Here is a 13,568-nt window from a genome sequence, read left to right as displayed (position 1 = left end):
GTGATACCACCTAGGTCTGTGTAAGTACTCTACGACGTTTGCACAAGGAAGGAATCGCCTAACAACGCATTTCTCAGCATGTCATTAAGAGATGTATGACTGTAATTTGAATGCTAGGGAAGAAATTACCTCCTTAAAGATAATAAGGTAGTATTACTAACTTCTTGGATTCATTCTAAGTAAAACCAAGGAAAACAAAATGAAGAACACTGTGTTCAATCAGTTTGTTTTAAATGAAGGATGCTTTGTGCTTGCTCATTTCCATATTTTTGTTGAACATCATTAAAAATATATATTATATTATATATATAAGATCTTACCTCTGGTTTGTCTAATAGAAGACAGCCAAGTTCATAACAGGCATACGGCTGAACATATAAGTTATTCTGACGACACAATTCATCTTTAACAGCTCGCTGGAAGTACTGAAAGGAATGCAAATGTTATTGGATGAATTCATTTTCCTACTTAGCATAAGGCTTATTATAATCTTCAAGAGGGGGCGGGAAGGGGGACTCATACTCTGTTTTCTAGATCAGATTTTCTCTTCTTTCCTCATCTTCATTCCTTCCTATCTACATCTTAGAAGTCCTTTACATGCTGCCTGATGTGCATTCCTCAGAATATATTGGACTGCCTAATTTGTGCTACTATTTTTCCAGGGGACATATTAGCCTCTATTGATTTTATCACTGAGAACATCTTTTATCTGCATCTAAGAGTCTAAACATCCCATTTTAATATTTAAAACAGAAAACACACAAGGTAACTACGATCTCGACATGCGTCTTGACTGTATCTTGCTGGCACATAAGCATTTGATCTAAAATAAGCTATTTAGGGCTGTAATAACTATCATAAGCCCATACTGAAAGATTAAACTTACAAGGACATTATCCTCTAGGATTTAAAAGCCAAAAGTCTCCTATTACTGTACATTAATTCTTTTTTTTTTTTTTTTTTTTTTTGAGATGGAGTCTCGCTCTGTCGCCCAGGCTGGAGTACAAGTGGTATGATCTGAGCTCGCTGCAACCTCTGCCTCCTGGGTTCAAGCAATTCTCATGCCTCAGCCTCCCGAGTAGCTGGGATTACAGGTGCACGCCACCACACCTGGCTAATTTTTGTATTTTCAGTAGAGACGGGGTTCCACCATGTTGGCCCGGCTGGTCTCAAACTCCTGACCTCAAGTGATCCATCCACCTTGGCCTCCCAAAGTGCTGGGATTACAGGTGTGAGCCACCGTGCCCGGCCACTATACCCTGATTCTTTCAAAGAGTAGTCAAAGTAACACTGATATATACTTCTTCAAAACAAGCAATCAAACAAAAAAACAACTCTCTCGCTTGACCCCCAGGGCTGCATCAATAATCCGCAGTTATAAAGAGAGAAAACTGAATGCACACTGACATGTCTGATCATTTTTGTTCTTGTCTAACAATGAGGCTTCACTCCGCTCCTTCAAAACTGCCTCCTCATGTCCTCCTCTCTCCAGTGGAGGCTGTCATCTTGATAAATACTAGTGCCAGAAAAGGAGGCCATATATAAAGAAGCATTCTAAGAATATGAAGTTAATTAAAAACTAGTATTAACCATCATCAACTTCTACCATCTGAGAAGATGGCATTAATCAAATCAATTGGATAAAGTTTATAGTGGGAGGTTCGGTTTTGTTCAGTGCTTTTTCATTTTTCTTATTCACAAGCATATACGTAGGTGTTCGTGACTTATTTTCTTTAGCCCTGACAACATTAACAGTTTACCTGAACAGCATCTTCTGAGTTTCCTAGACATTTGTGTATGGCACCAAGAAGCAAATACTTTAATCCAACAACAGATGAGTCATCCACTTCATGGCAAGCTTAAAAAGAAGGGGAGTGAACAGAGCAGTAAGCAAATGCATTCACTTAATTCCTTCAATATCATGAAGAGTGAGGTAAATGTTTCAGTTCATGTTTCTGCCTCCTGATATGAACCTAAAACTGCTCTTAATAAAAGAAGTTATGTTAATTTGTTAAAAATGACTTCACATTAAATTGCCATACCATAGGCACCTTTCCATGTTTGTATGAGGTACTGTACTAGTCAGTGGGAGAGGATCAGAACTGACCCTTCCACTTCAACAGCAAGCTGTGGGGGATGGACACACAGGTTAGAGAATGTTACGGGAGTTTTCCAAGAAAATGAGAAAGATGCAGAATGGAAACATGATGGAGCTGATGAGGAAGAAAGGAAGTAACACCATTATTTCCAAAGACTAATAAAGATACTGAGATTCAATAAGATATATATCTTACTATTTTATATATACATATTTATATTTTATATAATATTATATATAGATAGAGAGAACTGAAGTTACAGAACAAGTAACTTGAAGGTGAGAGGAAGAGGTAAATGTGAAGAATAGAAGCTGATCTTGTAGAAGCAGGAGTTGCCCCAGAAAGCCAGGCCAGGAATACGCTCATACGAAAAAGAACTCAGAGACTTTTAAGGCAGCAACATTAAGGAAACCTTAATGCAGTTCACTCACTTGTTCATTCATTCATTCATTACACTAATTCATTCATTCAATATTTATTGAGAGCCTACTATTTGCCAGGCAATTCTAGGTGCTTAGAATACAACGACAAAACAAACAAAAAATTCCTTCTCAGAGAGAAGAGCAAGTGCAAAGGCACAGGGGCCAGGTGTGTCCGAGAGCAGGGAGGAGGACCATGCTGAGCGAGGGAGAAGAGCAGGGAGGGACAATGGCCTCGAGGGTTACAGACTGGGAGCACTGCCTGCTGCTGAATGGACTTGGGCTTTTATTCTGAATGAGATAAGAGACCACAGAGGATTCTGGGAAGCAGAGTGACACAACATGATTAGGTTTTAATAGGATCACTCTGCCTGCAGCGCCTAGAAAACAAACATGTTTACAATGTAGCTGGGCATGGTGGCTCATGCTCGTAATCCCCCCACTTTGGAAGACCAAAGCGGGAGGATCACTTGAGCCCAGGAGTTAAACACCAACCTAGGCAACATGGCAAGACCCCATCTCTATGATTTTTTTTTAATAGCTGGGTGTAGTGGCATACCCCCTGTAGTCCCAGCTACTCAGGAGGCTGAGGTTGGAGGATCGCTTGAGCCAGGGAGGCAGAGGTTGCAGTGAGCCATGATTGTGCACTACACTCCAGCCTGGGCGACAGAGCATGACCCTGTCTCAAAAACACAAAACACAAACAACAACAAAAAACAACACAAAGGAAGAATCCAGTGGAGAAGGGCAGGTGGGTGGGGAAAGGTTATGGATGAAACAACAAGACAAGGATATAGGACTCTCACTAGTTCTGCTGGTACAGGGAGCTATGGATGGGGACTCTGATAAGCTAAATGCACAAAACTGGGAGGGCATGATGCAGAGTTTAATAAATGCTTATGATCTACATTGCCACTACTGCTGTTTTCTGGAACATAACTTTCTCTACAAAGATCTTCATTGTACTGTATGTGGTTGGATCAGTTTGTACCATTACTGCTTACCATTGAGGAATGATATAATCTAATTAATAGACCTGAGAACTGGGTTAAATTTAGCAAAGATATTAGAGAATTATCTCATGCTCACTTCAGATACTGTCTGTCTTCCCTTCCAGGCACATATCTTTGTTGTTAGTTTTTTCATTTTGATACCTGGAAAGGGGTTCAGAAAATATTTTGTCAAATCTCACTTAACTGGTAATTGTTCTTGTGAATGTTAATTACTGCCTACCTTATATTTGCATTTGTATTTTATCTCTAAATATGTGATCCTGTACTTGTGTATTAAAAAAATACTTAATATTCTTCATTGTTCCTTTGAGTTAGACATTTATAGATGTTCTATACTTGCTTCAATAGGAAGGGAGGGGTTTTGAATTATGCAACTCCTTTAAAAATAAATACAGTAGCCAGGTGCAGTAGCACATGCCTGTAATCCCAGCTACTCAGGAGACTGAGGTAAAAGGACCACTTGAGCCCAGGAGTTTGAGGCTGCAGTGAGTTATGAACACATCAGTGCACCCAGCCTGGGCAACAGAATGAGACCTGTCTCTAAAAACTAAAAAAAAAAAAAAAATTAAAAAGAACATAGCAGAATTTAACACATCCAAGAATATTCTGTTTCCTTGCTAGTTCCTCCTTGGGAGGGTTACACATCTACTCGAATTACAGGGCCACTGTACAAAACTTCTTACGGAGTTTTGTTCCTTTGATCTCCAGAATAGCAACATTGGCAACTGGCAATGTTTTGTTTTCACATTTGAGGAAGGCCTTTTTTTTTTTTTTTTTTAAAGAAATAGGCAAAAGGGATTTGCAGGAAATCTGATGATAAAAATATGTGGCTCAATGGATCATGCTATATTTGGTCAAAAACAAGAGTAACTGGAGAAAAATCTGAAAAATTTTCTACAGTGGCTTATAAACTATTTCTGGAATATTATGTCTACACTGTCAATACTAAGTTTCTTGGGAAAATGCAGCACATATATGAAGAAGAACATATTTCTTTTTTTCCCCTTTTTCTTTTGTAGCCAGGATCTCCCTCTTGTCATTTAGACTGTAGTGGTGGGGCATGATCAAAGCTCACTGCAGCCTCGATATCCTGGGCTCAAGTGATCTTCCCACCTCAGTCTCCCAAGTAGCTGGGACTATAGGTGCACACCACCCCGCCCAGATAATTTTTGTATTTTTAGTAGAGACAGGGTTTCACCATGTTGCCCAGGCTGGTCTCAAACTCTTGGCTCAAGCCATCTGCCTGCCTCAGCCTTTCAAAGTGCTGGGATTACAGGGGTGAACCACCCCACCAGGCCACACTTTAGTATCTTTTTACTTATGTGAATCACACCTAAATGAAACAAAGTACTCTCGGGGAGAAAAAATGTATGCTTCCAGCAACTCCCACAGCTACAGAATTAATAACATTTATAACAAAAGCAGCACATGTTTAAGGCAAGCATATCTGTCCACAGCAGTGCTGCCTCCTCCTCCCATCACCTAAGTGACAGGATTTTCTTCATCAGGACACCCTCTATCTAAGAAGGAGACATGTGTACTCTCCTTGACTCCGATGAGATAAACATGAAATAAACGGGAAACTGAAGAATGCAGCACTGACAGAAGAAGCCAGTGTGTCCAGTAGACAGTTTTGGGCTTTTAAAAATTTTTTACCTTGACTCATCCTCTGCAGGTTGGGGAAGGAACAGTTTGGAAGAGCTTTCCACAAGTACAACACTTCGATAGACGCCAACACACAGAGTGCTTTGGTTGGGGTTTGCTTCCGAAATCGCTCTGCCTGCAAGGAGTTAGAATAAACAGGCTACATTTTTCAAAAACAAATTCAAATAAAAAATATACCTCAGACACTTTAAAAGCACACAGTTCATCATCAATGTGAATGACCCTCTTCTTCAAAGCTAAGAATAACAATTCTTCTCTCTATAAAAAATGTTGCTTTCAATTTTTGACAGACTGGAAATTATGCCTTTCATTCATTATTCAACTGAACCTACTATCAAAATGCAGGGTAGGGCCAGGCATGGTGGCTCACGCCTGTAATCCCAGCACTTTGGGAGGCCAAGGCAGGCAGATCACCTGAGGTCAGGAGTTTGAGACCAGCCTGACCAGCATGGAGAAACCCCGTCTCTACTAAAAATACAAAATTAGCCGGGTATGGTGGCACATGCCTGTAATCCCAGCTACTCGGGAGGCTGAGGCAGAAGAATTGCTTGAACCCGGGAGGCGGAGGTTGCGGTGAGCCAAGATTACGCCATTGCACTCCAGCCTGGGCAATGAGAGCAAAACTCCGTCTCAAAAACAAAAACAAAAAAAAGACGCAGTGTATATTCTGAAAACTTGGGAATGAAGCTAGATTTACATGCATTTAGAGCAACGGAATTTATAAAGCTTGGTGACAGCTAATAATTCAACGGGCTTACACACACCTAAGGAACTAAGACTAGATGCCTTTTAGTCACAGTTCTCTTGATTTTAAAATTTTCTACTGAGTGCCAGTGCTCTCTGCTGTACATTATAATCAAACTTATACTCAAAAGCTTCATTAAATGTTCATTCAATAAAAACATATAAAACTAAAATAACTGATAATTCAGGATATAAGACACTACATAACTCAAGGTAATACGGCAACATTGTATTCACAGAAGTACAGAATACATTAGGAATACTGTCTCTACAGTCTTGGGCCTTTCTGCTGGCAACTGTGACACTGTGACACACACATTTGCTTTTTATTACATCAAAATGTGATGTGTTCTCTATTCTCAACCCCAGACAGCCTGCATTTCTCACTAGGTCCTGCCAATTTGTATTCTTCCAAAACCACCCAATTCTTTAGACAGATCCTTTCTCTCTAGAGGTGTGTTCGTTAGCTCTGCAGAATGTATAATGTTTCCATTCATTAAAATTTTTTTAAAAACTATACTCCAGTTACCCTTCAGATCATATACATCTTTCACCTTTTGCTAAAGATTTCCATGAAGGGGAACCAATCTGAGTCTTAACCCAATTTTTTGAGGCCCTGTATCTGAAGAGCTAATCGATTTTTTTTAAATCTGCTTTCATTATTTGCAGCAAGGCAAGAATCTTCTATTCAGAGCAGATGTACAATCATGGAGAGAATCCTCTGCATGGCGGTGAACTGCACTTTATGTGGCAAGTAAATAGGCAGCCTTGAATATAATTTCCTAAAGCTTGCCAAGGCAGTGTTGGTTACAAATGCCCATCATAAGTAATACACCAGATCAATAGGCTCCAACATACCTTTTTCACTGAGAACTGTTCAATCTGATTGTTTTTCCTTTTGAAGAGTTTCTGAACTTCTTTAAAGACAATCTGTGCCCCATCCACATCACCAGTGGCTCCCTGACAAACTGTAAGAAACCATAATTATATTTCTTAAGTACAAGTCAGGGAAAATGCCATAAGGGATACCTGAAGTGATGATACTTGAAAAAAAAAAAAAAGCAGGAGCAAGTATGTTTAAAGACTATTCCACAATGGGCTGGACATGGTGGTTCATGCCAGTAATCCCAGCAGTTTGGAAGGCTGAGGCGAGTGGATCACCTGAGGTCAGGAATTCGAGACCAGCCTGGCCAACATGGCGAAACCCCATCTCTGCTAAAAACACAAAAATAAGCCAGGCATGGTGGCACATGCCTGTAATCCCAGCTACTTGGGAGGCTAAGGCAGGAGAATCGCTTGAACTTAGGAGGCAGAGGTTGCAATGAGCCGAGATCGCACCACTGCACTCCAGCCTGGGCGACAGAATGAGACTCTGTCTCAGAGAAAAAAAAAAAAAAAAAGACTATTCCACAAAGGACTGCACCGTCCTGCAGTCCTTCAACTGTTTTCCAGGTTCCTGTGTTCCCAGAGCTTTTGGGGGACCTGGGGAAAGCCATGGTCCTTGTCCTCTTGTTGGGGAGACAGTTTTTCACATAACAAAATCCTTAGCTACTGTCACAGTGTACAACCTAGTTAGGGCTCACATACTCAGAAAGTGGAATAAATAGGAACCCAGGAAAGAACAATGAAGAGCCCCGAGGATCATGAAAGCTTCGTGGTAGAAGGAGTTCTCTGTCCTAGGAAGTCATCAATCTGTCCTGTCCAAGTTCCTTGGCTGCCTACTACCTATAAACCACCAGCAACAATGTGAAGAAGAAACACATGTGCTTGAACCCTAAAGAAACTGAAATTACAATTGAAAAGATCACACATGCTCACACACGCACATAGGGTCCCACAAGCTGCACTGTATGTAGTGATAGGAGTAGTCAGGGTAGGAGAACCAAAGTGGTTTTCAGAAGGCTCAGAAAGAGAAGGGATCATTTCTCTCTGGAGTGACCAGACGCTGTAAGGAGCTAGGAGAAGTCGAGCGGAGTCTTGAGGAATGAGTGAGATTTTGATCATGATCATGTGCACACCTTCTTCTCACCTCAGGCCCCAAAGATTTAATGATCCTCCCTTTGCTGTGTCTTCTCTGTCCCTTATGCAAACTTTGCACTGGCTGCAGCCCCACTACCTGCTTGAAACTTTACCACAACTCCATCCTTTCCTCCCAACTCTGATGTTGCGGAATCCATTTCTATTCAATTTTGTTAGATCACATGTGGTTTTTCACTCCCCAGTTGGAATGCACTAAAGTTGACTTGCTAGTTCCCTCTTCTTTTTTTTTTTTTTTTTGAGATGGAGTCTTGCTCTGTCACCAGGCAGGAGTGCAGTGGCGTGATCTCGGCTCACTGCAACCTCCGCCTCCCGGGTTCAAGCAATTCTCCTGCCTCAGCCTCCTGAGTAGCTGGGACTACAGGCACAAGCCACCATGCCCAGCTAATTTTTGTGTTTTTAATAGAGATGGGGTTTTACCATATTGGCCTCTCGTACTCGTGATATGCCTGCCTCAGCCTCCCAAAGTGCTGGGATTACAGGTGTGAGCCACTGTGCCTGGCTAGTTCCCCCTTCGTTACCTGAGCACCCCTAAAAGTAGGTTGGTCCCGTACTCGCATTTGGGCATGGTCAAGCAGTCACCTATCCCAGGCGTGCACGTACCAGGATAGGCTACCATCGGCAGAGCCCAAGGGTCCAAGAATTGAGGCTTGGAGAGAGCTGAGGACGCAAAGACAATGGGAAAGATGGCAGGTTCCTCCTACTGGGATTAAGAGTGATGAGGCTGAATATTCAAAGGAAGGGACAACTCCTTTCCCAGTCACTGGGGCATCTCTGGTCCAGATGGAGGAGTGTGCACCAATCCAAAATGACCTTATCAATTGCAGCTGTAACATTTCCAAACCAGAATGAAGCTCAGTGGCTGTATTGTGCAACCAATCCCATTATTTTTAGATCAGAGGATGCAAAGGTCTGGAAAAGCTGAGCATTGCCTAAGGTCACACAGTAAATCAATGAAAAAGTATATATTTCTGCTGTCCCTAGGTTGAGGTCTTCCTCAGATCATTGAGAACATTCTTATACAATCACATAATTAAAGCCAGTCATAAACAGCAACGGTATCTGAACCACCCCAAAGGTCTATAACATCCATACCTCAGACCCTGAAGAACGAACACCACCTATTTCTCTTGCAGTAAAATTATAGATAGATTTTTTTTTTTTGACAGAGTTTTGCTCTTGTTGCCCAGGCCAGAGTGCAATGGCGCGATCTTGGCTCACTGCAACTTCTGCCTCCTGGGTTCAAGCAATTCTTCTGCCTCAGTCTCCCGAGTAGCTGGGATTACAGGCATGCACCACCATACCCGGCTAATTTTTTATTTTTAGTAGAGATGGAGTTTCTCCATGTTGGTTGTTGGTTGGGCTGGTCTCGAACTCCCGACCTCAGGTGATCCACACGCCTCAGCCTCCCAAAGTACTGGGATTACAGGGGTGAGCCACCGCCCCCAGCCAGATAGTTGCTTTAAAAGATGCAGATGTTTAAAGTCATGGGAGTCTCTGGTTTATCCTAAAATATGAGGCCTAAACAGAGCTTAGGATGACTGACTCTTCCAATAAGACTAAATATACACAATCCCATATGTTATATTCTAATATTTTTTGGTAACTTATAATTTTGATATAATTTCAAACTTACAGAAAAGTTGCAGGAATAGTAGAGGTATATGATCACACAAATCTACTTCTAGGTATCTACCCAAAAGTACTGAAAGCAAGGACTGGAACAGATATCTGTATACCAATGTTCCAGGTAAGCACTCCACACAATAGCTAAAAGATTGGAAACAACCCAAATGTCCATCAATGAATGAATGGATGAACAATGTGCCATATACATACAATGGAATATTATTCAGCCTGAAAAAAGGAAGGAGATCCTGACACATGTTACAACATGGATGAACCTTGAAGACATTATGCTAAATGAAATAAGCCAGACACAGAAGGACAAATATATTTCACTTATACACAAGGTAGGTAGAATACTTAAATTCATAGAGACAGGACGTAGAAGCGTGGTAACCAGGGTCTTGGGGAAAAAGTGAATGGGGAGTTCCTGTTTAATGGGTAGAGTTTGGGATGATGAAGAAGTTCCAGAGATGGATGCTGGTGATGTTTGCAAAACAATCTGAGCGTTATCTGGAGTTACTGACACATACACCTAAAAAAGTTAAAATGGTAAATGATGCTACATATTTTATCACAATTTTTAAAAGTACAAAACTATTGACATAGTCACACAAAACATTAACATGCTAGAGAGCTAAGCCCTGGTGGCAGTGTTTGGGGTCCCTGAATGCCCATGCCCTCTAGCTCATGGCCAGCCCAAATGGCAGCTCCTGCAGGACGGTGTAACGGTGCTCCTTCCCTGCCTCGTGTACTCTTTTGTTTTTGAGACAGAGTCTCACTCTGTTGCCAGGCTGGAGTGCAGTGGAGCGATCTCAGCTCACTGCAACCTCTGCCTCCCGGGTTCAAGTGATTCACCTGCCTCAGCCTCCCAAGCAGCTGGGACTACAGGTGTGCACCACCACGGCTGGCTTATTTTTGTATTTTTAGTAGAGATGGGGTTTCACCATGTTGACCAGGATGGTCTTGATCTCTTGACCTCGTGATCTGCCTGCCTTGGCCTTGCCTCATGTACTCTTTGTAGTGGAGCTATTCACCCACATCTTATCCTCTCTACAAAATCCCAATGCAGAAACAGAGATCAGAATCTTTCATGCTTATCCTCTGCTATGATTGGTATGGTTCTGGGATTGCCAAATATTGGGGGGGGGATTAATGTTCCTCTATACAGCCACACTGTACATTTATGTATTTGAAACTCAACAAAGATGAAAAAATAAATAGCTGTCCACCATCGACTGTGCGGCCCAATTACACCTAACGGCTGCGGAGTTGTGTGCAGGCCTCTCTTTTCTGGGCTATTCAATCTGGATTCATCCACTCTTCAACGTATTAAACACACTGAGTCACTCAACAAATAGCTGCTACTTTCATCTGAGATGTCTTCAAATTCTATACAACAATCCTTTAAGTGTGAGACACAGCATATTATCCAGTATATGAAAAATAAGCTTATTCAAACATAAGGGACAGAGCCATGAGAACACGCCTGTCAACAGGGATTGCAATGCGGAATATGGACAAAAGAGGGCTTTGCACTGACTTTTGGGGTCCATTTGCTAATGGACCGATGCAATTTTATAGGGAATTTAAGATATCCAGAATATCCTTATTGGTCAATGTTAATCAATTCTATCTTATTTTATATAGATCAGTTAAGAGGGCAGAATGAAAGTGGAAGATGGTCATTAAATCTGAACGTTAAGAATAAGAAGGTATTGAAAATAATGTTTGGATTAGTCTTGAATTTTAAGTAAAAGAACCACTCATGTGGCTGCAAGAGGAGAGTTCATTACATAAACCAGAAAAGGCTTACATGAAGTTGCTTAGAGGCAGAAAGTGTACAACCGCTTGGCTTTCTTCAATTCCACACCTCTACAACTCTGAATCACGTGGCCTTTTAGGTATTGAAGGATGCAGACAACTACTTTGGCCACGAGGTGGCAGCACATTTCTATCTCCTCATACATGGGCAAAAAAACACTTATTCAAAACAGAATACAGGTGTTAATAACGATATGCAATGTAAATACCTTGCATCTAAAATATTATACTGTAAATATAATAGGGTTATGAGGTAAAACAAGGTTGGAGCAGATGACTCAGACCTATGCAACTTTGTAACCAGGGCACGAACCAAACAAAAATACTAGCACAGATCAGGCTCTGAGGCTCATGCCTATAATCCCAGTGCTTTGGGAGGCTGAGGCAGGAGGATCACTTGAGGCCAGGAGTTAGAGATTAGCCTGGGCACCATAGCAAGACCTTGTTGCTACAAATTTTTTTTAAAAAATTGGCTGGGCGTGGTAGGACATGCCTGTAGTCCCAGCTACTCTGGAGGCTGAGGCAGGAGGATCGCTTGAGCCTGGGAGGTTGAGGCTATAGTGAGCTGTGATCAGGCCACTGCACTTCAACCTGGGAAAAAGAGCAAGACCCAGACTCAAAAAAAATAAAATTAACACACTGAAAAAAGACTGTTCAATTCTTAAAAATCCTTCAGAATCCCAATAAAAAACATAGCATATTAAGTAAAGGGATAGAGACAGGTTAAGGCAATTTAGGGCAAAATGTACAGTAACTGGGAAGACCTCACAATATGCATTTCCAAGACACAAAACAGGACCAAGCCAGGCCCAGAGGGGAAGCGTGTGGTGAAGGGGCACCCTGGGCACTACTGAATTTCTGGGTGTTCACCTGGGTCAGTGAACACAGTATTCTAGCACTATTTACTTGGTTGCACAAAACATTAACATGCTGGGGAAGGCTGTGGAGGGGTACAACTTTTGCTTCCTCTTGCCATCATTCTCCCATCTGCCCACGTCAGGCGAGCTAATTCACGACAGAGAGAGGCACGCTGAGGGACCATGGGCGACTCACCTGCAGTCAAGTAGGCATAATAGCACTGGGACCACCTGGACTCATTTTTTAGCCTCTCAAAGGAACCAAATGCATCCTTGAAATTGAGCTCTATCATGCTGCACCAACCTATGAAAGAAATATTTTTAGCACATGACCCTAAAGTACTCAGCTCTATGACCCATATTTAAGCCACGAGTCTCTGATATGGCGATCATTCTCTGTGCATGTTCTATGAAATGCGTAAAAAACTTTAACCTGAAAACCTAAGAAATTATTTTTTCCCTTAAATACTTCCAATGTAAAGTTTGAATTTGACAAGGCACTTAGGTTTGAGTCAGACAACCAATAAAACAGCACAGAAGAGAATGGCATAAAGATTTCTAGAAAGACACTCCAATTTACGTCCTAACAGTCGTGAGGCTAACCCAAGCACAGCAGTACTTCTCCAAGAGTACACACAGGTGCAGTAAGAAACAGTGGAAGCAACACCACTCGATTATGTACTCAGTGACTACCACTCATTCATTTTTTTTTTTTTTTTTGAGAAGGAGTCTTGCTCTGTCGCCCAGGTTGGAGTGCAATGGCGCGATCTCGGCTCACTGCAACCTCTGCCCCCTGGGTTCAAGCAATTCTCCTGCCTCAGCCTCCCAAGTAGCTGGGATTACAGGCACCCACCACCATGCCCGGCTGATTTTTGTATTTTTAGTAGAGATGGGGTTTCGCCATGTTGGCTAGGCTGGTCTTGAACTCCTGACCTCAAGTGATCTGCCCACCTCAGCCTCCCAAAGTGCTGGGGTTACAGGTGTGAGCCACCGTGCTCGGCCCACTCATTCTCAAAACTTTATAAGATCTAGACAGCAAGCCAATGAGAAATTAGGCATTTCCCTACCTTCCCTCAGCACATTGGTAGTGAAAGAACCCCACCTTCCTGGATCGAAACAGTTAAATGGGCATTCTAGTAAGGAACTGCAGCAACTAAAATGTAAAGGATTTTATTCCCACTTTTCATCACAGTAGCCCCCATCACCTGAGCCCCTAATGTGTGCCAATGCTGTGGTAAGCACTTCATGTAACGCTCTCTAATCCTTATGACAACCTTGCAAAGG

At 42.0% G+C, this 13,568-nt stretch overlaps 1 protein-coding gene and 1 non-coding gene across 3 annotated transcripts in view; one reads left to right on the top strand and one right to left on the bottom strand.

The window, feature by feature from the left end:
- Nucleotides 1-13,568, bottom strand: part of TTC39C (tetratricopeptide repeat domain 39C) — a 121,525-nt gene that overhangs the window by 5,203 nt on the left and 102,754 nt on the right. For both annotated transcript variants that reach the window (XM_008955746.4, XM_008955747.5), the window contains 5 exons: nt 12,481-12,588; nt 6,799-6,908; nt 5,188-5,311; nt 1,761-1,858; nt 321-425 (listed from right to left, as the gene is read on the bottom strand). In XM_008955746.4, the coding sequence (XP_008953994.4) occupies nt 321-425; nt 1,761-1,858; nt 5,188-5,311; nt 6,799-6,908; nt 12,481-12,588 (545 nt within the window). The remainder of the gene's footprint in view (nt 1-320; nt 426-1,760; nt 1,859-5,187; nt 5,312-6,798; nt 6,909-12,480; nt 12,589-13,568) is intronic.
- On the top strand, nt 6,457-6,572 carry LOC112437838 (U5 spliceosomal RNA). Its single transcript, XR_003026339.1, has one exon. It is a non-coding gene; the product is annotated as a U5 spliceosomal RNA (small nuclear RNA).

The sequence above is a fragment of the Pan paniscus genome, chromosome 17 (genome assembly GCF_029289425.2).
Source record: "Pan paniscus chromosome 17, NHGRI_mPanPan1-v2.0_pri, whole genome shotgun sequence".
In the NCBI taxonomy this organism is placed as follows: Eukaryota; Metazoa; Chordata; class Mammalia; order Primates; family Hominidae; genus Pan; species Pan paniscus.
The sequence above is the reverse complement of the archived record's forward strand: the minus strand, read 5'-3'. Positions and strand labels throughout refer to the sequence as shown.